This window comes from Typha latifolia, chromosome 6 (assembly GCF_019914945.1).
Source record: "Typha latifolia isolate L0001 chromosome 6, TyphaL0001v2, whole genome shotgun sequence".
In the NCBI taxonomy this organism is placed as follows: domain Eukaryota; kingdom Viridiplantae; phylum Streptophyta; class Magnoliopsida; order Poales; family Typhaceae; genus Typha; species Typha latifolia.
The window spans coordinates 30611-52467 of NC_133091.1; the positions used below are offsets into that span (position 1 = coordinate 30611).

Genomic DNA, 21857 nt, shown 5'->3' on the forward strand with positions numbered 1-21857 from the left:
ATATATAATTTTTTATTTATAATAATAAATTTTAGTGTGTATTACGTATCCAAATTATATGTACTTCATTGTAACAAAATATATCTCAACTATAAAAAAAATATTCACTCAATTTTATGTGCAAAATCAAAATGCTAAATGTAATATGTTAGTAGCTCTTCTGTCCTTAATTTGCATATGAACGAACAAAATATACAACCAGAAAGCTAAAATTAGAGCGAAGAGAATATCCATCTGCTTGTGGGTACTCGTAGCTGATTGTGACCCCTCTATATCGCTGTGCGGACATCCTAATTGTGTTATACCCAGTAAATTAGAAAACCTGAGACCATTTTAATCAGGCCTAACAAATTCATCTGTAAACGAGGTTGTCATAGAATATGCACCCTGTAAGAACACAATTAATTGACAATTACCTGAATTACGTCATAATAGATCTATTGAATCATTGCCGGCTACAAATTATCCCACTGGTTCAGAATAAGTTTAACCATGACCATTCCAAGGTAGAGAAGTTTTCCCATATATGTATGGGAAAATTACACACAATTCTATAAACTATGAAAGAGGGGGAGAAAGAAGAAGATAGAGAAGTTCGAAAGATGAAAACCTAAAAGTGAAATATATATACAGATCCCTGAACCTTCATATACTTATCAGAATTAACTGCTCTGAAGAGATGGACCAGAAGGCATCCTAGCAGTTCTGCTAGTCAAGGCAGGCCTCATTGTGACCAAGGCAGATTCATTTGCTCCAGCCCTCAGGGCAGTTCTGCCAGCTTCCAAGAATCTTGCAACTGCATCCTCTGCATACCGGTTTGCTTGCCCTACAGTCATGCCCATGCCAATGTCTGGATAGGTATTCAGGACATGGTCACCATTGAGCTGGGAAGCAAGTTGGATCAGCTCCACCTGAAATTCTGACAGACCTACATCTACCCTTGGTCCAAATGGCCTCAATGATTTCACAACTTCTGGGAGTTTTTCTGCATAAATATGTCAATTGTTACAGATATAGTATAGATTACATACAACTCAAGTAGCACCCCTAATACTTTACCAAAAATAATAGTCAAACGAAGAATTGGAAGCCTTACACATGTCTGACAGAGTAATCCAACAATATTACATTATAGGACAAGTTGGTTCCAGATGTGAAACTATAATGTGGAATATACTACCTTACACTAAATTTAAACTGTTCTGCATTACGATGGTCCGATGGTCATCAAATAATGCAATCATGGTTTACTGTGACTGGCAAAACCGCAAAAGATTGGCGTAGTACATAATACAGGACAAGATTCTAAGTGTCTTTTAGGTACAGCGGACAAAAGAATTAACTGAAGATGCCACAATTGTAAACATAATAAAAGGCTTATATTTATAAAGGAAGGTAAATAGATGCATATGATACCTGGACAATCAATCCGTGGACTCTTTCGGATTGAGAAGTAGCTCTCAAAGGTACCGGCCCATGCATCCCTCTTTGTCAGAAAGTTTGAATTCAAGTTGAATAATTTCTTGACTGTTGCTGGAATAGACGAATGCTCAAAATGTGACTGCGGAGTTGGTCCATTAGGTTCATGGATCACTGCAAGATTGAGAAGTGAGACGATTGGTCATAAACAATAAATTTGTGCAGAATATGAAACCAATTGATGCATCGGTCTTTAAACTTCTAGTAGTAAGAACCTCTACAAAAATCTCAAACTCCAATGAACAACGCATATTCCAGAGAACTGATAATGTTGAGAGAAGTGAATTACCTTGATGCTTCAGTGGGTGATCAAACTTTCGAAGACACTCATTCAGGTGACTAGCACAAAATATTCATTCAGGTAGTGTCATTATTCGCTAATATTTGGACTATCATCATCTAAGTTAATTTCAGGCTTTCAGCAAAATAAAAATGAGCTTTATTTGCTTCAGGATTATTTATTTTCTATTCTAGATTAAGGAATACTATTATGGATTTTAGAAAATATCAAATTATCTCTACTCTAGATTATAAACACTATTCAAGTTATTCAAAAAAAAAAAAGTACTACTCAATTTTTCCACCTATGTTTTCTCTCTTACCACCCACATATCTCATTACACATTTATAAGTATACATTGCGTACCTACAATAAATAAAAATATTTTAATTTAAATTTATATTCAAATCGAGAGCATTTTGAGTCAATTTTCACTTTTTAATTTTTATTTATACTTTGTCTTAATTTTATATCATATCAAAAGTAATTATTACATCAATATTTTATATATTTTGCCTTTTGGTAAAAATCCTAGCATATTTTGATATTATAAGTAAAAATTAGGATACTCTACTTTAGATGAGAGGTACAATTTTAGGAAATAAGAATCTGGAATAGCTTTTCTAGATTTTTTTTCCCTTAATCTCAAACGCTCTGGTGAAGCCATCTAACATCTTGATCTTAGATGAGACAACATCAATGGATTCAAAGAGTTACAGAAGTTAGAAACAGATTTCTGATGAAGGTACTTAAGAGAGAGGTCTACTGCATAGTGTAGAGCACCTTCTATTCTACCTCAAATATTAACTGAATGAGACCTGTGCACTTTGCATAACGTAGCACCTTCTAGTCTACCCCAGAAAATTAACTGAATGAAGCCTGATCGTGTTCCCTCTAATCCAACAATTAATCTACTTGAACACAAACTAGCACTGTTGGTACTGTTGAAAACACGTATGGCGCATCATCCAAAATAAAAGAGGGTGCATATCCACTATAAAAGAGAAAGCATGAATTGCAGAGGATTTCATATTGTCACTACTAGAATGTACTGAGAATTTTGGCCTTGAGGATAGGATAAGGGCAACCAGTTGTGCCCACTGGTTGAAAGAGAGCATTCATGCTACAGTAAGCAGTCTCCAAGAAACAAGTTTTCACAGCATTACAAGTGGTGTCACATATCGCAGTAAACATCAGAGAATTACCAAATTACTAGGCATGGAAAGGCCTAGTGGCAGCAAAATGCGTGAGATCTATTGCATAAATGCATTATAAGAATTGTAAAGTTCGAAATGGCCTGTTGATCACAAAACTTTTAGTGAAATCAGATATTAGGAGTTGAAAGGAAGTTGCAGATCTCTTTATACAGTTAAATCTCTTTATAGATTTCTAAATCATGGTGGGATCATCTCTCATTCTTTGCCGAAAATTTGAAAACTAAAAATTCCACCAAAGTACAGGCTTTCATGTGGCTGATATATCAGAACATGATATTAACAAAAAACAATCCTAAGAAAACACGGTGGAGTGGAAAGACAAACTGTCTTTTGTTCACAGGAGAAATATGTGAACCATTTGTTTGTAAGATGTCATTATGTGAAACAGATTTCAAACAAGATGAAAAATGCTCAGGGCTGCTTAGTGGACCTAAATATGCAAAGAATTGATTTGACTTTATGATTGGCAAGAATCGTTATGTGAGCTGCAACTCTGATCTAAGATATGTGGCTAGCAATGTTTTCAAAGGCGACCACGAGAGGCGGGCGGTCACTCCACCGCCTAGCGCTAAGGCGGAAGATGGGTGATAAGACAGTCTAGTATTTTTAATGTATAAAAATAAAAATTAATCGTATATATATAATATATATACTAAATTATTAATATAGTACATATATTTTTTCTAACAGTGCACTACACCAATAGTATACTAATATAGTATATAAAAATTACTACTATAATATATAATAACATAGTATATAGAAAATAATAAATAATACCTCCACTAGTGAGACATACCCACTCAGTCCACTGACAGTCCGACACCCTCTCTCTCATCTCTACTTTTCTTTAACTTGCATGTCCATTTTCCAATTCTTCATCAGTTCCTCCCGATGAAAAACGACCAAGAGAGCTTCTGTATCCTTCCCCTCTTCTTCATTTTCCATTTTTCACTTCATTTCCCTCAACCTCATTGGTGGGAGTATGAAGAGAGAGAGAGAGAAGTGAGAGCGAAATAATGAGAAAGACAGAAAGTGAGAGGCCGATGGCCACCGGTGAGGTGGCCACCGATTGGGATGTGAAAAGAGAGAGTGAGTGAGATTGTGAGAGAGAAATCGTGGCCACCTTCTTCATGTTATTGCTGCTTCGCCACCGCTTACTACCGATCGAGAGAGGTGGGAATTTATTTAAAGGTAAGTTATCAAACCCTTTACCCGCACCCGACTCGCTAGCTTGACCCGCTAGCCCGATTAGACCTATTTATTCCACCAAAGCGAGCTGCTCAGCTCGCCAAGGACACCAAGTCAACCCAAACGCCATTACACCGCCCGCCACATTGCCACTATGCGGGGCGGCCAGTGCTCCGCCCTTCATAGTGGCAATGTGGGGCAGAGCATTTTGGTTACTTGTTAAAAGGGACTGTTATGTTCTCTGAATACTGGATTAAAATAGTTTAGTATGTTAAATGTGTGGTGGATGCTGTTTCATAAATTTTGTTAGTATTTTTTTTTCTGTTTTATTGGTAACCCCTAGTTGTGTTTTGATAGCTGGTTATTGATAGTTTGATGACATTATAGGGGTATATGCGGTTTATTGTTAGAACTATGAGCCTAAAAGTTCATATGTTCTAATATATGGAAGGCTGTGTTTAATTGTTTCAATAAAACAGGGCCCTTGCCTCTTGTCAAAAAAAAAAAAAAAAAAAAAAAAAAAAAAGAAAGGAAAAAAAGAAAGAGAAAGTTGCAGATCACGCGACTCACCTGTGCGTTTTTCGATCCATGGGGAGACAAGGATCGAGGGCACTCGAACTCCCAACCTGTCAAATTTGAAGTAGAAAGGATCAGGGCCGATGATGCCATCTGGATTAGGCACACCAGAGACAGGTGTGGGGACATGGTCATAGAACCCACCGTGCTCATCATAGGTGATGAGCAGCGCGGTCTCGTTCCACTGCGGGCTCGCTCGGAGGGTCTCATAGATCTCCTTGATGAGCTTCTGCCCCTTGGCAACGTCGTGGGACGGGTGGTCATCATTGGCTGGGAAGATCTCACTTTCGAAGTAGCGCTGCTCGATGACGGCATAGTTAGGGAGCTTTCCCAATCTAGCGTGCAGCTTGAAGGCGAGCTTGTAGTTGTGGAACTTGAGCACGTGCTTGAGCTTGCGGAGGCTCTTGAAGAAGAGGGTCGCAGGGATGTTCTGGTAGTATATGCCGAAGCTGAGACCATTCTCTTCGAGGGAATCAAAGATGGTCTTCTGAGGGAAGCCGTGGATGAGGTCTTTGCGGACGTTGGAGGAGGCGCCGTGGGAAGTAGCGGAGTGGACGTAGAATCGATTGGGCTGGGTAGAGGTGGGAACGGAGGCGAACCAGCGGTCGAAGGTGGCGAACTCGTCGACTAGGGCGGTGTAGATGGGAACTGAGTCGGGAGTGAATCCGCTCATGACGGTGCGGGCCATGCCCTCGCCCATACTCTCCGCCTCCTGGGCGAAGCCGTTCATGGGGGCCTTGTCCGCGGAGGTGTCGCTGGAACCAAAGATCTGCTCGCGGATGGCCTGGAAGGAGTGGCCAGGGTCAGAGTCAACGAAGACGGCATCGTCTGAGACGAATATCTCCGGGGAGGAGGGATCGGAGGCATTGAGGCGGTTGGATTCGAAGCCGGTGAGGCCGTCGATGTCAGGACGGGAGGATCGGAGCCAGCCGAGCATGTGGTCGAAGGAGCGGTTCTCCATGACCACCACCACTAGGGTCTTGATGGGGCCCTTGATCTCGTGCTTCCTCTTCTTCTTGTTGACTCTCTGATGGTCGACGCAATTGGCGGAGACCACGAGATAGAGGTAAAGGAAGAGGAGGAGAGCGAATCTCCTCTGCCGCCGGGACTCCATCTCAATCTCTATCTATCTCTGAGGTGAGGAGAAGAGAGGAGAAGCGAGGATAGGGGAGTCTTGGGCAAGCAAGGTAGGGAAAGGGAGGAAGCAGAGACCGAAACTACACGGCAGGCGTAGGAAGAAGAAGGCAGAGAGACAAAAAGAAAAAAAAGAATTTGTCAAACCTGCCCACTCGTGTTCCGTTGCTTAAATTTTCTCTTCTTTTCTTTCAGTGAAGTTCTATCTTATTCCTCTCCGACTTTTTTAGCGAGTGGTAGTGGAGGAGGATGGGGCGTCGACGGCAAGAGATGGACACGTGAAGGATTCAGCGGCCACACACCGACGAGTTGATCTTTCACTTTTTTTTCCCCTTTTCTTCCAATTGACAGCCAGCCATAGGGGGAGTAGGTAGAACCGTAGAATAATGGGAAGGTTTGGAAACCATCTGACGGAACCCTTTTGCTGTTGACGGGACCCTCGTTGCTCAGGTCATGAGATTGGGTTCTATGCGTGCATTGCATTGAAAGAGATTCTGCAAATATTTTAATACCCCGCTAAAATTTATAAATTTAATCTAACTGCTATAGTAGCTGGCTTTTATACTCCGTACTAGTTTCTCGGTATTAATTTTAAACTCACATTACTGAATAAAAAAATATATTAGTCAAAAAGATTAGATTACTGTGAGTTATATTTTTTTCCTTCGTTAAAATTTATCTCTCTTAGATATAATTGTGATAGATATAATTATTTATAATTATAAAATATATTATTTAATATTAAATAATATAAATTTGATTATTTAGAAATAAACTTTAATTTAAATATGATTCTCTATCTTTTCTATATGTTATTAAATTTTAGTTTAAATCAATCTTAAACTAATAAGAGATATATATAAATAATTAAAAAATAATTGAAGAGATTAAATTTTTATCAAGTTAATTATAAAAAGACATTAATACTATTATTCTAGTATATATATATTACTCTCAGTTAAAGATATATTTTTTTTACTTGATAAATTATTAAGATAATAAAATTATCAAAAAATAATATACAAGATAATATATTTTAAAAATAAATAATTATCTGAACCGATAATATCTCTCAATTGATTTTTAACACTTTACTTATTAGTTGAGTTTTGTAGGACCACAGAAAGACGACCGGCCAAGCTGCCTAAGGAGCTTTATTTCGGAAGAAACAAAAAAGTTTCTTAAAAAAAATAGCCTAACATTTTTGTTTAATTTCTCTTATTTTAATTAAAGAAAAAGGAATATTGATTATGTCTTAGAAAGTTCTCATCCAATCCCTTTTGGAAGGTTACTTGGACTTGGCCTTCGCCTTCGCCTTCGCCTTCGCCACGTCACATTGTGATCTGCCATATATCTGTTGTCATCGCATCGTCTTAAAAATATCTCTATGCTTTTCAGACGTTCAAGCGTCACAGCGAAGCGACAGAAAACGAATAAATCTCTAAGAAAAATAAAATATAAGTCAAGTGTAGTGTTGTGTTACGCATAACATGATTATTAATTCAGCTGAAAGGGAAAAAACCACAAAAAAAAAAAAAGAACATGAATATTGATTAGGGAGCTGAGTTTATTCAACTGGACCTCTGCCGTGGGCTTCGTTTTGGTCCATATTTGTTACCGTAAAGATACCATCTGGGTACTGGGCTGCCGTCTGCTTCCCAAACTTGTTGACCCGCACGTGACATCGGCCATGAAGTCGGCATAGACTTCCTTCTTGTTACCTGGTTCTAGGTTTTCTGTTTTCTGCTGTTCTATAATCAGATATTCCTCCCTCTTCAGCTGAGATTCTTCGCTGGATTACGGTGTAGGGTAGAGAGGCAACAGAGGGGGAAGATGAATCCGCTGACGTTGGTGAAGCGCACCCAAAAGATCAATTCGACAGAGGCGGCGTTGGGCATCTCGGAAGAGGCGTCGTGGCATGCCAAGTACAAGGACTCCGCTTACGTTTTCGTCGGCGGCATCCCCTTCGACCTCACCGAAGGCGATCTCCTCGCCGTCTTTGCTCAGTATGCCCCTCCCCCTCTCCTTTCTCCCGTCTGAATTGTACTCACTTGATCTATCTCTTCTTGCTACAACTGTTTGCCTTTTCAATTGGCTTTTTTTTCCTCTCTTATATGAGAGAATATGGTAAATTTATTGATAAACTCGGCGCTTGGTTGCTGTTGTTTTTTTTGGTTAAAATGCACTTGGTTGTTTGTTTATTAACTTTCTATGTTCACTTCTTTTTCCCGCTATAATGCTTTTGTACAGTATTAGTAGTTGCTTTAGCCACTTAACTCTGCTTGCTGTTGAGGAATTTTCAGGTATGGGGAGATTGTTGATGTTAATCTTGTTAGAGACAAAGGCACCGGGAAGTCAAAGGGATTTGCATTCCTTGCATACGAAGATCAAAGGAGTACAATACTTGCTGTCGGTCAGTATGTCTCTACATACTTATATGTTTTTTCACAATGCTTTCATGACTGTTTTTTTCACCCTTTCAGATAACTTGAATGGTGCTAAAATTCTTGGTCGAATTGTAAGGGTTGATCATGTGACTAACTACAAGAAGAAGGAAGAAATTGATGAAGAGGAAGAACAAAAAAAGAGGGAGGCTCGGGGTGTATGTCGTGCTTTCCAGAGGGGTGAGTGCAACCGAGGAGCTGCGTGCAAATTTTCTCATGATGAGCAGGTAAGCAATAAGATAGGTATAAACAAGTTAGTCAAGTCTTTCACACAAATTGAGGATCTTTAAAATAAGTTGCAAAATGACAGGAGCTGATTACTTTATCTGTGAAATGATAGAATTTCTTGATATGAAACATGATGAGCCGCATAGGTAGGATGACTTTATTCAGTACACTGGCATCAAAATGTCGTAGAATTACCTTGTTATTATGCTACAAAGTTCCGAGGTTAATCCATCAGAACATATATTCCATTCATAGTTCGACAACATGAACTTTTTCAGGTTCCCTGGTCCTATATGAAATAAACTTTGATAATGACTGATTTAATTAATGGGAACATCAACAAGTATTTCATGGGTGCCGAAGTCCTATGGCCACCTTTAGGTACCACTTCATTGTAATCTTTCTTGATAAATCTTATGTTTGTCTTTTTATTTTTAACACTGTTTGGGTATTTCGTGCAAATATTTTGGATTTTAATTATTGCTATGAGAGCTATGTTCATTCTTCTACCACGTTTAAGTTTTATCTTCATTTCACTTCATTAGTCCTGCATTTATGAAGCCCTAGTAATTTAGGTGATTTAAAATTTAAGGTATGGATTGCATTTAAGAATTCTGCTCCTTTTTTCTTCCTAGGGCTACTTTTGCTTTTGGTAACTTTTTAAACTACATTGTACTTGTTTTTTATATCATGCATTTGGTTCTTCACAATATTAATCTTTGCTGACATGTTTTTTTGTATTTTCTGATTCAGAGAAGTGCAAACACTGGTTGGGGTCCCAAGGATAGCAATTCAAGATGGGAGAATGACAGATATGAGGATCTCCCAAAGAGCCACAAAAATTTCTCAGGCAATGCCTCCGAGCAAATCGTGCGTCCTAGAGCTAGAGGAGGAGAGTCCAAATCTAATTCAACAAATAAAGATGGTCACTCTTTGAAATCAGATGCATCTGCATCTGAGGATTATGTCAATAACTGGCAAAGGCGGAGTGATTGGAGTTTGAGAAATCGTGGTAGGAGGGGAAATGAGAAGTCATCAGACAGATCAAGGGATGAAAGAAGATCAATCGATTATGGAAGAGAAGAAGATAGGGAAAAGTGCAAGTTAGAACCAAATCAAGTGGATCATCGGGTTAGACAAGGAGAGGCCAGACGGAGGAAGCATGATATTGACTCTTCATTCCATTATCACAGAAATGAAGATGATTGAGTATTATAAGAAGGCTCGCATATAAGCTTGTCTTGATCAAATGAAGCGAACTTATCTATGTTGTTACATAATAGCAATATGTGATAACAGTTTTTTTTTTTCATTCTGAGCTTTACTGGTTGCTCATTACACTGCTCTGAAATCTCATATACACAATTCAACATTTTGATTTACTTTTTTGAGTTGTCATTCAGATTCTACTGATTGTCCTGGTTCGTTGTGATGTTATTGTTGTGTGTCTGTAGGTTCATTTTGTTAAGCACCACAAATAGTTAAAGTGTTCGATTGTACTGGTTCCAACCAACAGAAGAACGCTCTAACAATACCGGTACAGAAAACAGATACATTCGCTTCTTGCTGCCTATGGAGGAGAGGTCACCCTCTCCCTTTGGGCCTGTATATGAGATGTTAAAGACATCCGTTCCAAAGTTGCATACGATTATGTAACGCAAAAGCAACCAACAAAAACGTATAATCCTAAAAGAAAAACTTCAAAATGTTGGAAGCTACAACCAAATCTAGAACCAACAGATTTAACTCAGACAGAAGTCGTTTATTTTTTTCTGCGTCCATTTTTCTTAGGAGATCATCCTTGTATTCAACCTGGATATTTCGTCGCAGTACCATCTTCGACAAACCATATCTCACTATTTTGTTCATCCTCGCAGACATGATATTAAACGAGCGTCGTGGCTTACTAAGACAATCCCATCAGTGAACTCTTGTAGTGCTTTTGCCAATGCGGCAATGTTTGGCATGTCTAAGCCTAGTAAGTGATTTGTAGGCTCATCTTTTGTGCAAAAGAATATGAGGCTTGGACATGGATATGGATGTGAACGCAACACGGACCTTCTGACCACCAGATAGTGTGACAATTGGCGTACTGTATTTGTGACGGCAATCCAAACTTCCCAAGCTACTCACGTACTGCAACTTCTATTTTAATTGCTGATGCCCTCCTGATCAGGATGAGGCCCTCCTGATCAGGATGAGGTCGCAGTACAAGATATTGAACCGCGTTCTCTTCCATCTTAAGTCCTTCCAATCCGCAGCTTCTCGCTAGCTCGCTCCTGGGCAACAGGTCTCCTGCTAACATGTTAAGAAGAGTAGATCTCTCTGCTAACAAGTTAAGAAGAGTACGATTGCCACCCGCGTCCCCATGTGACAGACTTCCTTTCCTCATCGGCTTCCTCGATTTCCCCATTCCTTTCAATGCCGTCTTCGTTCGTTAAGACGTCACCCGAAATCCTGCGTAAACCAAAAAAACTATCAAGCCAACTAGGAAGCATACTAAATGGACTATCAAGCCACCCATTTTGCCATAATTTCCAAATCTTTTATCAAGTGGATCTGCTGAAACTACATTTCAACAAAGCCCAAAGAATCAAGAATATAAGTTCCAAAAAAAAAAAAAATCAAAGAAAACAGAGAACAAAGAAAAATCCCAACGTTGCTTTCGGCAACCAGAGAAAGCTGCGCATAAACCTCGTCCGTATTTTTCGCATCAGCCCTGTACAAGGATGTGGCTGCTGACTACGTGGCGGCGCTGGAAATGCAGGCCGCCACGAGGAAGGAAAATTTTGTAGAGAAACTACTTTTTTTTAACGACGTTGTAATCTACACTTTCTTTTTTTTTCACTATTTGTAAATCAAATTCTATTAGTTAATAAATAATTGCAGAAAAATTTATGGGTTAAATTTAAATTAAACTATGAGAATGTCAGATATTTTATTTCTAAAATACTGTTATTTTTAAAATAACTAAAATAACTTTATAATGACTTAGGTTGAATATATTTTTATAATTTTCTAATTATAGTTAACTTAACTCAAATATTTAATTAAATTTAACTATAAATCTAATAGTACGATGTTTCTGTACTAAATTATTATGCTCAATTTATAAATAATAAAAATTTTAAAGTGTAAATTATAATTTTATTAAAAGACAGTATTATATGCAACTCTCCTTTAAATTTTCTCCATCTTTTTTTGGGTTTATTAGTCTTGTACTTTAGTTGAAAGGTTTAGAAGTATAAATAGGAGAAAAGAAAGAAAATTGAGTAAAATTATTTTTTCCCTTGCTTAATATATTTGACGGTACGGTGACATTAAATTTTTTTAAAAGTCTAAGAAGACATTATAATAAAAAAAAATTAATATCCGCCTAAAAATATAGTAGATAAAGACATAATTAACCCTTATAATAATAATAATAATAATAATTATTATTATTATTATTATTATTATTATTATTATTATTTACCGAACAAGAGAAAGTGTACGTGTCTAATCGGACGGTCATGTGGTCTATATAAGCCACCAAATTTTCCTCCTAGGAAGGGAGCTTGAGTCCACCGGGTGAAAACGAAGGGGACGGCATTTCTTGCGTCCACCTGACTTGAACCCTAATTTGGGAAAACCCAAAAATCCGAAGTACCCTTTCCCTCTCTGCTCTAGCCAAGGTTGGAAGAAGGCCCAATTCCTCGCGAAAACGGCAATTCCCAGTCTCTCCCAGATCGCCCAAATTGATGAGTCGCCAAGGGATCAGCTCCATGGTCTACCATGGAGAGGTGTACCTCGGGGAAGCGGAGGTTTTCCCTACTAAGGACCAAGATTTCCCATTTCCCAACAACGAGATCCGCATCAACCACCTATCTCCCCCCAGCGAGCGGTGCCCTCCCCTCTCCATCCTCCAAACCATCTCCCCTTTCTCCGTCCGCTGCAAATTACAAGCCAAATCCGTCACACCGCAATCTCTGCTCCATCGCCTCTACCTCTCCTGCTTCCAAGATTTAAAGGTTCCTTTCCACTCCCAAATTTCCGACCTACAGACATTCTACGCAAACCCTTAACGCCTATTTCTTTTTTTATGCTCCATCCTGCAGAGTGCGGTTGTGGTGGCTGGCAATGAAGAACTGCATCTGGTGTCAATGCCGAGTAAGATTGAAAAGGTCCCCTGCTTCTGGTGCTGTTCTGTTCAGGCCGGTCTATATGAATCTTGCTTGGCGATGCTCAATCTCCGGTGCCTTGCCATTGTGTTCGACCTCGACGAGACACTCATCGTTGCCAACACGATGAAGTCTTTTGAGGATAGGATTGAGGCCCTGTCCCGCAGGATAGATGGCGAGGATGATCCTGTCAGAGTCTCGGGAATGTCTGCGGAGCTCAAGCGCTATATAGAAGATAAAGATTTACTCAAACAGTACGTAGAGACTGATACAGTCTCAGACAATGGGAAGCTGATGACTGCTCAGAATGAGGAAGTTCCGCAGCTACCAGGTAGCCAGGAGCGCATTATTCGACCCGTTATAAGGCTGCAAGAGAGAAACATTGTTTTGACTCGAATCAATCCAGAGGTTGAATTCAATGCTTCTTGTTTATTCTACTTTCGTAGATGCTGTGCTTTATACAATTAATACATCCTTATAATTTTGCAAGTATGTTGGCAAATTACCTAGGTTTTTAATATTTCAATTTAATATCTTTGCTCAATGTTATATCCAGTTATCAACCATGTGAGGTCATTTTTCCTTATTTCTCTATATGTGAGTTAATAATGTTTTAACTTCATCTTTGATTGTTTTTCTGTAAAATGTCTATGTGTCCTTGCTGCATTCTAGTGTCTTGAATTAGATTTAGCCTTTTCATCTCTTAACTACTTGTCACACTTGCTCTCTTGTAGAGCAATTTTGAAAAATACTTCTCATCATAAGGAAATTTTGATCATCTATGGGATGTATTGTGGGTGGAGTTCATTCATTGAAACTGAAAGTATTATTGCTGCTTAATAATGGCTCTATCGGCCTTGCTTTTTCTAGATTTGTTAGATATGTAATTCTTTCCCTAAAGTTTAATTAATATTGTTGTCACATGCTGATCTGACTTTTTTTCTTTTCCACTAGATCCGTGATACTAGTGTTTTTGTAAGGCTACGGCCTGCTTGGGAGGATTTGAGAAGCTATTTAACAGCTAAGGGGCGCAAAAGATTTGAGGTTTATGTATGTACAATGGCTGAAAGAGACTATGCTTTGGAGATATGGAGGCTTCTTGACCCAGAAGCACATCTGATCAGCTCAAAGCAACTTTTGGATCGTGTAGTATGTGTAAAATCAGGCAAGAGTTCCCATTTGGCTGATTTTTGTTTTCTAAGTTGAACTACTTTTCTTGTATTTGTTAGCAGGAAATTTCAGCCTGGCATAATCTGGACATGTTTTTCCATGTTATTTGGTGTCACCTGGTTTGGTGTGGTTGTTGAAAATGAAGTGAATTCTATACCACATGTTGGATCCTTCTGAGAGAATCAGTATGCTCTTATGGGCAGGAATATTACAGTCTACTACATTTGGCTTCTTCAACTACCTTTGATATTAACTTATTAAGTCATTTAATAACATATGGCCTAATAAATGACCAGCTGGAACACTGATTAAAGATGGCCTTGAGATATTTGTGTAGTAGAATTAAAATTTTATTAATCCAATTGATGTAGCAGGTACCCTTTACCTCTTTGTTGCTTGTTGATTTCTAGCAGAAAACTTGTCTCAGAATATGTTTGTTTATTTATTGGGTGTGTATTCCATCAACTAAGAGTGCTTGTAGTTTTATTGAAAACTCTTATCTAGACTTAGAAAGTGAACCTTCTTTGCAAAAGCTTACCTCCTTACAGATTATTGGTCTCAAACATTTTTCTTTCTTTAAATACCCTTATTCAACAGGTTCTAGAAAGTCATTGCAACATGTTTTCGTAGATGGAATTTGTCATCCAAAGATGGCTATGGTTATTGATGATCGCATGCAGGTTTGGGAAGATAAAGACCAGCCTCGAGTTCATGTTGTTCCTGCGTATACTCCATATTATGCTCCACAGGCTGAGGTTTTATACATCTCTCTTCTTTTTTTCCTTCATAACTGAATATATCCCTTTTACCTTCGTTCTACATATATTTACATTGATACCTTCTTTTAGATGGCAAATGCTGTTCCTGTACTGTGTGTTGCAAGAAATGTTGCATGCAATGTCAGAGGTGGGTTTTTCAGGTTAGTGAAAATGTCTATACTATCAATTTTTGGGATTGTGCGGCTATCTGCTTCCAATGACCAATATTATCATTGACATGCTTGGCAGAGAATTTGATGAAAGTCTGTTGCGGAAAATATTTGAACTTTGTTATGAAAATGAGACAACTGATCTACCTTATGCTCCAGATGTGAGCGATTACTTAATCTCAGAGGTATAATTCTTATTTGATGCTCTCACACTATATGTATATGGTTATATCTTAGAAACCAACCATTCCTACTTGTTCTTCAGGACACTAATGCTGTACTTAACAACAATAAAGATGTTCCTATGTCAGAGGGTATGAATGGATCTGAACCAGAGCAGAGATTAAGTAGGCCGGTAGGTTCTCTTTTTAATTCCTTGAGTTCCATTGTCATCCATATCATTTCTTGGCCGAATATAAAATTTCTCAAACCTGAAGAATTAATCCCTGTCTATTCAAAAATCCTTGTTATCCCCAAGGATACACTGCCATCTTCTGTTTCTCCCCTTTACTGCTTCTTATATAACTATATTACCCATCATGGCTTTAGAATTTTGTTGACTTATATCTTTGTTTCAGATAGTTTGTTGAAGTAGTTGCTTAATTCCAATATGAAGCCGCCTAAAATATGTCAACAGTGTTCGTTTATTACATTCTGGACCTATTCATGGAAGCAGAATTAATGTACGGCACAGAAAATTGAGCTGGTTTCTCCTTAATCTTTAGTTTTGATTTTATCCAACTTTTCCATGTTAAACAACAATGTTTAAAAGGTGGCTGTGGCCAGATAGTAAACGGACTGCACAATGCATATGTGTTAATGCGGGTGGATATGCATTTCATGTACAGTAGCACTTAAATTGATTGATATATAGTAAAAATCAGATATTGAGGGGGGAAAAATAAAGAACCTTGTGGAGAAATATGGAAGATAGACATTTCTCTCTTACAAGGACTTGTTGTGTATCAGTGTATATACCCACTTTTCATTGTGCTTGAGAAATAATATACTAAACCTAAAATAAGTCATATTTGGAGCACTATATGGGACAACATAGGGATTGCAAACACATGGAGCTGCATATGCGGACCTTGAAACCCCCATTTGAAACAGTGTTAAACTATACTCCGCCCGGAGAGAAGTGGTCATCGGCTCTAAAAAGATGGTCAACAAAAGAACCTCATCGTGGTCAACCAAGATCCTGATTTTTCTTCACACCTCTTGTAGGATCATTGTTATCATTTTAAGAGTTGAATCCGTCTCTCATTGTACAACTTAAAACAAAACTTAGGTCCCAAATTCCATCATCTCAGAACTTAGGCAGCACATGACATTTCACTTTTCCGGTCTCTTCAAATATTTTGGTAAGTTAATTATGTGCTACGTATTGTCTGAGGTCTTGAATTGAAGATAGAAAAATCAATGTGCTGTCATTGTTGCTTAAGCTAAAATGGCCCATTCTACTTGCCAATCTCAGGCATCTCTTGGAGATGAACGCCAATTACAACATCAAGCACCATCAATCCGTTCCTCAGGTATTATTTTGTCATTTTACTTATCTAGTCCAGCAAAATACATATGATCCTCAATTAGAAAGATTAAAATGTAGGGCTGCTGAATTTGTAGTTTTGTGTAGGCTTTTCCACAATGTAGTGAATGTCGGTATCAGTATTGGTCATTGAAGAAACACAATTCATATTGGTCATTTTGGCCAATATATCAGCCGGCCATTTTATTTTCAAAATATTTTCAATTTCATAAATTTCTAAGAAAGTGATATAAAACATAGAAAAATCTTAAAAATTCATGAAAAATGATAAAGGTAAGAAAATTTGGATTAAGCACATAAGATAATAACAACATAACACACATAATAATAATAATTTAAAGAGTTAAAATATTAAGAACAATATTGAATTCTAGATGTATTCAGTTAATACATATATGCTCACCGTCGTTGTTACCTTGGATTAGAATGGCAGGAAGCTATTTGCAGATGAGGCTAATAATCACCTCTGCAACAAAGGTGATCTCATAGGAGGTGTCAAAAGAAAAGGTGGTCCCTAAGAGAGAGTGAAAATGGGAACGAAATATAAAACATGGCCCTCACGTCATTAGGATATCAATATTTGATGTCCCGAGTTAGATTTAAGTTAAATCCAACTTATGATGCGATCCACATATAATCTTCATAAACGGAAAATCAAAATGTTGTACTTATATTGGGCTGATACAGTTGATACTGGGTTGAGACCAAGGAAAGACTAACTGCGAACATAAGCTCTATACATAGTCAAGTACCTGAGATGTTCAAACCAGTAAATAAGTAATGATAAGTAAAATTTCAGGCCCCTTTCCTCTTCTATTCTCAGTCAATGCTATCTGTTGACCTTATCCCTGCTTTCTACCTTTATACCTTGCTATTTGGTTACTGTTTTTTCTTTTTTCTTTTCTTTTTTGGCATGTTTGTGTGTGATAATCATCAACTATAGTAGGATGTTACATCTATATTTGGAAAAGCTATTAGCTTCTATTATTCCCGTAGGCCATAAGAAGTAATATATCATTGTCTTAGCAAGAACTCATTTTAAGGGCCTTAAAATTGCAGAATCCAATTTATTAACTTATAATATCATTGATTGTGGATATTCTTAGCCTTTAAGAAGATTTAGTCCTATTTGGAAATGCTAATGTGTTTGTAGTCATAATAGAAGGCAGAATTATACAGAAATATCTTATAATCTTCCACATACTATTATTCTATATAACTCAATGCGGTGACTGCTACAGTTCTCTGATACTGACCTCTTTTGGTGTAGATGATGAGATGTCAGTTGACCGAGCTTCTGGAAACAGAGATCTCCGTGCTGAAGTCGGATTAGTCACTCTACTGCCATCCTCCTTGTTTATTACTGTTTTGCAAGAAATTGGACGACGTTGTGGCTCTAAGGTAATTTGAGTGGTCTCCACTTCACTGTTGCTTTGCTATCAAAACTTGACTTGCTTGCAATCCTTTCTTTTCCCCTGTAGGTAGAGTTCAGGTCTACTGTCGGCAGCAGTAAAATTTTACACTTCTCTGTTGAGGTCAGCAAATTTGATAACTGATAATGATGTCCTTACATGCCCTTATATTGAGTAATGTTATGGTTAACCTTCCAATCTTTTGTAGTAGTGTCTAGTGTATATATTACTGTGTAATGTACCGTCATTTCCCCCTAATTGCTATCATCTTCTTGCTTTTGTTTGAAACATATAGTGCCAGCCCATCGAGTCCGTGAGAACCTCATATCATGCTGGTACATATCATTATGCATGGCAGTCTGCCATACCATGTTGCACCGTGTGCTAATGACCGACATACTCTCTGCACCACTGGCACAAGTCTGTGGTTCAAAATCGAGTAATATGGAATAGCTTCTCTTTTGAGAGGGGAGCTTGTAATTTTGTTGAATACTTGAATGAACAAAAATTCATCTATTTTTTTCAGGAGATCATAAAATTTTACTCTCTCTCTTTGCTGAATTATTATTTGAACTCAATTGAGATCTTAGAAAAAGAAAACTAAGGCTCTCTAGCATGTATCATAAGGTCATTCTGCTGGTATGTTTTTCCAGGTCCTATTTAGCAGTGAGAAGATTGGAATTGGGATGGGAAGAACAAGGGAAGAAGCTCAATTACAAGCTGCTGAGAACGCTCTGCGCAATTTAGCTAGTAAGAGCCAATTTTGTGTAATTTCTCATATGTCTATGTAGACTCGAAAACAGGCTTAATTTGGTTCAAACTTCAAAGAAACAATATATACATGTTAGCTATGCTGGTTGTGGTTTTGCATTTGCTATTTAAAGGCAGAAAATGAAGATGTTGCTAAAACTTGTGGTCTTTCTTTTCTTTAGCCTTTCATTTGCTTTTCAGAGTATATTTTTATAAATATCAAGTGGCTAATGGACTTCAAGTAGGAAATATCTTGCGAACTGAAACTCATAGGCTCCCATTTGCCATGAGTCTTGTTTAGCTATTTGCAGTAGTCTTTGATCCACATCAAAGCCAAGACAAAGTGAAATTCAGGCAATTTCCTTATGCGTGCAATGTTAGTTTGAATCTGCCATATCATCAAAAAGTTTTGATCCTCTAGGCCCTTACTGTGCAATACATTAATATAGTTTCTTAAGCAAGTTTGGGTCACGCCAACCAATCCCAGAATGTGAAGAGGCACCTGACATTTATACTCCTAGGAGTGAACCATAAGGTCATCTGCATATGGCATGGCATTCCAATAGCATACCCCCTCCTAGTACACTCTTTCCGCCTTTTGGCATGTTCCAGTGAATATCATTTATAAAAGGATAGCTGTGTTTTGTTTTTGTTTTTGTTTTTTTTGTTTTTTTGTTTTTTTGCCTTCTTAACTTTCCTTGTCTTCTGGAGTTTTAGGTAGTTATTTGTCATTTATTGCACCTACCGGAGGCTTGCATAAAGATTTGGACAAGTCTTTGCTTGGAAGTGAGAATGGCTTTCTAGGGGATGCTGTTGGTCTTGTTCAGGATGCATTGCCCAAGCAGGAAGTAGTTCGTTCAAATACAGTAGAACAATTGGGTCAGTCAAATAATTCAGAAAGATTTTCAGTTGCGATGCGTGGTATTGAGGAAATTGTAAGACATCATTCTTGTTGTCTATTATTCTTTTTTGTCATGCTATATTTACTTTTCCTCATTGTGTTCATATATAATGTCTTGGTTGTAGTGTTCTGAGGGTCAGAGTGTAGTCTTTCGAGATCAACCACCCATTTCAGAGTCTTTAAGTAAAGGAGAGTACTATTTTCAGGTTTCTTACCCCTACTCAATTTTTTTAAAGGTTTTCTATGTAGATCTTTTAGCATTTTATTTTTGAAGACTTGCTTCATTCATCTTATTCTTCATGATCTCACTAATTTAGATATGGATTTTTTATTCACTAGGTTGAATTGGGAGGACAAATTTTGGGAAAGGGAGTTGGTTTGAGCAGAGAGGAAGCTAAGCTTCAGGTTCTATCATCATCCTTAGTTGTGTACTCTGCTATGGAGATTTTTACAAAAGTTGTTTCTGCTTCAATTGTTCTTTACTCCTTACTCCTTAGCTTCAGGTTTTATTTCAAGTTGTCAGTTCTTCATCATTATGATTCCACTACTTGGAAAGGTTCTTTCATGTACCATTTTCATGCTTTCTTACTGTTGATGACTTACTGACTTACAGGCTGCTGAAGTGGCGCTGACGACTCTGAGAGAAACTGTTAAACCACAAGTGCAGAAAAAATTGAAACCATGAAGGTAATGATATTTTCTGTTACTTTGTAATTGTTTTAAGCTGACATAGATGGAGTTACGGTAGTCAAATGTATAGTTTATGGCAGGACTCTCTTGAAAATTCCATGCAAAGAAAATATGATTAATAACTTCTTGCAGTAGATATTACTTTCATAAGCATGTAAACTGAACATTCCATAATACATTCTTATATCATGGTCTTGCTTTGTTAAAATGTGACTATATCTACATGATGGTTATTTAAGAGGCAACTTATTGTAATCATTCAATGTTTTGTTATTTGTCTGCATCTCAGCCATTCTTGGCTTAATGAGCATGAGCAGATATAGTTCCTCTTTGAGAATCTTGAATATCATCCTTTTGGCAAATCAAAACTTATTATGTCTAAGATGTCGAATGTCCATACTCCATATTATTGTGAAGTCTGCAGTGATATCAATAAACATCTCCTTTTGTCCATATAACTTTAATTCCTTCTTAAGTTCATACTAGGACTAATTTGTAGAAACCAAGCTTCTTGTTATTTTTAAATCATTTGGAGTTGCAATTATCAGGATGTGTAGATCAGCACATGGATGGCAATGCCACAGGCACGGCATGGCACATGCCGCAGCACTTGCCGGTCATGCCGCAAGAGAGGGAGACTATTCACCTTCACTTTTCGACCTCGTCTTTGCCGCTCGTAGCCATCGTTGCCCATTGTTCGCTGCTGGAGAGCTCTGTCGATAAAGGTGTCATCGACGGAGCTCTCCAGCATGACGAGCGGCGATCTCGACAGCGAGCAAATCGTTGCTAAGAGGGGTGCTGTGCGGGCACCCCTTGTGCCACGTGCCGGTACGCCACCGGCACGGCCATTGTTATTCAGTCTTAAACTTTTTCAAACTTTCTTTTCTATTTATACTTTACTGTTGCTTATCCTGTAATATCCACTTTGTTTTCAGATGCAGTGGTTGGATCTCTAATGCTCCTGCTTTTACAAACTCTATTCATTAGAATATACTAAATTCTCCAAGGAGTAATGCAGGGGTTACCAGGTTTATGATCATCTTGGTATTTTGAAAAGGCTAATCAATAGATCTATTAATTTTGTAGGAAATCTCCTTTTGAATTATGGAATATCTCCGCAATTTCAAATATACAGGACTTGGTTCTCGATACTGTCTGTCAAAAGGTGAAGGTGAACAGATGGTCTTTGTGGTGCCGTTCACATAGAACATTTGACCGGGAATACCACTTAATTTTTGAAGAGCCGTTGTGCTGAGAATGGCTTGTATATGCTCAGTTTTAGGAATATAATTTAGGCAACAATCATGTAAAGGTTTTGTGGTTCGCTGTTGTGATTACCAACAATTTTCTTGTGAATTCTTGAGTAAGATGATTTTAATGGCTTGTATAACTTCTCTTGCACTGCATAGTGGCTATGTTGATTAGATAAGAACTAGCAATGGTATGGTAAACAATTCTTTAGTGCTACGGATGATACGTCCAAATGAGAAAAAAGCAGCTAATCAGGTACAAACAAGAAATTAGAGTCGTGGCAAAATAGTCGAATAAGTATTGCTTGCATCTCAGCTGCGCTCTTGAAATTTGCATGGTACACCTAAGTCGAGTGCTATCACAATTCGTGCTAATTATTTTGCTCTATAGAGCAATTCTGTTTTAGTTACTAAATTTAGCATCCATATCATGAAAAATAAACTGATGGGCAGGTGCACGTGAAATGACTAAACGGAGGAGACGAAAGTGATGGCCAT

General features: G+C 37.9%; 3 protein-coding genes across 14 annotated transcripts; 2 read left to right on the top strand and 1 right to left on the bottom strand.

The window, feature by feature from the left end:
* Positions 1 to 405: 405 nt before the first annotated feature.
* LOC140790766 (non-specific phospholipase C1) lies at positions 406 to 6353 on the bottom strand. Its single transcript, XM_073141010.1, has 3 exons — positions 4738 to 6353; positions 1417 to 1593; positions 406 to 985 (listed from the first exon to the last, which is right to left on the bottom strand). The coding sequence occupies exons 1-3, from the start codon at positions 5855 to 5857 to the stop codon at positions 663 to 665; spliced, it is 1620 nt and encodes a 539-aa protein (XP_072997111.1). The 5' UTR covers positions 5858 to 6353; the 3' UTR covers positions 406 to 662.
* A 1108-nt stretch (positions 6354 to 7461) lies between these two features.
* LOC140790767 (zinc finger CCCH domain-containing protein 25-like) lies at positions 7462 to 9947 on the top strand. The gene is made up of 5 exons (XM_073141012.1): positions 7462 to 7601; positions 7686 to 7883; positions 8181 to 8290; positions 8361 to 8548; positions 9303 to 9947. The coding sequence occupies exons 2-5, from the start codon at positions 7711 to 7713 to the stop codon at positions 9756 to 9758; spliced, it is 927 nt and encodes a 308-aa protein (XP_072997113.1). The 5' UTR covers positions 7462 to 7601; positions 7686 to 7710; the 3' UTR covers positions 9759 to 9947.
* A 2152-nt stretch (positions 9948 to 12099) lies between these two features.
* LOC140790968 (RNA polymerase II C-terminal domain phosphatase-like 2) lies at positions 12100 to 21499 on the top strand. 12 transcript variants are annotated; one of them, XR_012109494.1, is made up of 16 exons: positions 12100 to 12559; positions 12647 to 13117; positions 13664 to 13874; positions 14477 to 14634; positions 14728 to 14798; positions 14887 to 14992; positions 15073 to 15162; positions 16285 to 16342; positions 17627 to 17757; positions 17838 to 17891; positions 18422 to 18518; positions 19230 to 19453; positions 19545 to 19625; positions 19759 to 19922; positions 20033 to 20106; positions 21196 to 21499. XR_012109494.1 is itself a non-coding variant. In XM_073141293.1 (16 exons), the coding sequence occupies exons 1-15, from the start codon at positions 12290 to 12292 to the stop codon at positions 20102 to 20104; spliced, it is 2160 nt and encodes a 719-aa protein (XP_072997394.1). In that variant the 5' UTR covers positions 12100 to 12289; the 3' UTR covers positions 20105 to 20106; positions 20658 to 21499. The 12 variants fall into 12 exon arrangements, 6 of the variants coding, with proteins under 6 accessions (XP_072997394.1, XP_072997395.1, XP_072997393.1 ...); XR_012109497.1 differs by having other exon boundaries at positions 19236 to 19453; XR_012109495.1 differs by lacking the exon at positions 21196 to 21499 and adding an exon at positions 20658 to 21148.
* The last annotated feature ends 358 nt before the right edge of the window (positions 21500 to 21857 follow it).

What these genes read in the sequence shown, in the direction of transcription:
- LOC140790968 (XM_073141293.1), top strand. Translation starts at nt 12,290, where the DNA reads ATGAGTCGCCAAGGGATCAGCTCCATGGTCTACCATGGAGAGGTGTAC. An exon ending in CGCTCTGCGCAATTTAGCTA is followed by an intron (nt 18,519 to 19,229) that starts GTAAGAGCCAAT and finishes TGTCTTCTGGAG; the next exon opens with TTTTAGGTAGTTATTTGTCA. An exon ending in AAGGAGAGTACTATTTTCAG is followed by an intron (nt 19,626 to 19,758) that starts GTTTCTTACCCC and finishes TTTATTCACTAG; the next exon opens with GTTGAATTGGGAGGACAAAT.
- LOC140790766 (XM_073141010.1), bottom strand. Translation starts at nt 5,857, where the DNA reads ATGGAGTCCCGGCGGCAGAGGAGATTCGCTCTCCTCCTCTTCCTTTAC. An exon ending in ATGGATCGAAAAACGCACAG is followed by an intron (nt 1,594 to 4,737) that starts GTGAGTCGCGTG and finishes TCAATCTTGCAG; the next exon opens with TGATCCATGAACCTAATGGA. An exon ending in TCCACGGATTGATTGTCCAG is followed by an intron (nt 986 to 1,416) that starts GTATCATATGCA and finishes ATATTTATGCAG; the next exon opens with AAAAACTCCCAGAAGTTGTG.
- LOC140790767 (XM_073141012.1), top strand. Translation starts at nt 7,711, where the DNA reads ATGAATCCGCTGACGTTGGTGAAGCGCACCCAAAAGATCAATTCGACA. An exon ending in CTCCTCGCCGTCTTTGCTCA is followed by an intron (nt 7,884 to 8,180) that starts GTATGCCCCTCC and finishes AGGAATTTTCAG; the next exon opens with GTATGGGGAGATTGTTGATG. An exon ending in GAGTACAATACTTGCTGTCG is followed by an intron (nt 8,291 to 8,360) that starts GTCAGTATGTCT and finishes TCACCCTTTCAG; the next exon opens with ATAACTTGAATGGTGCTAAA.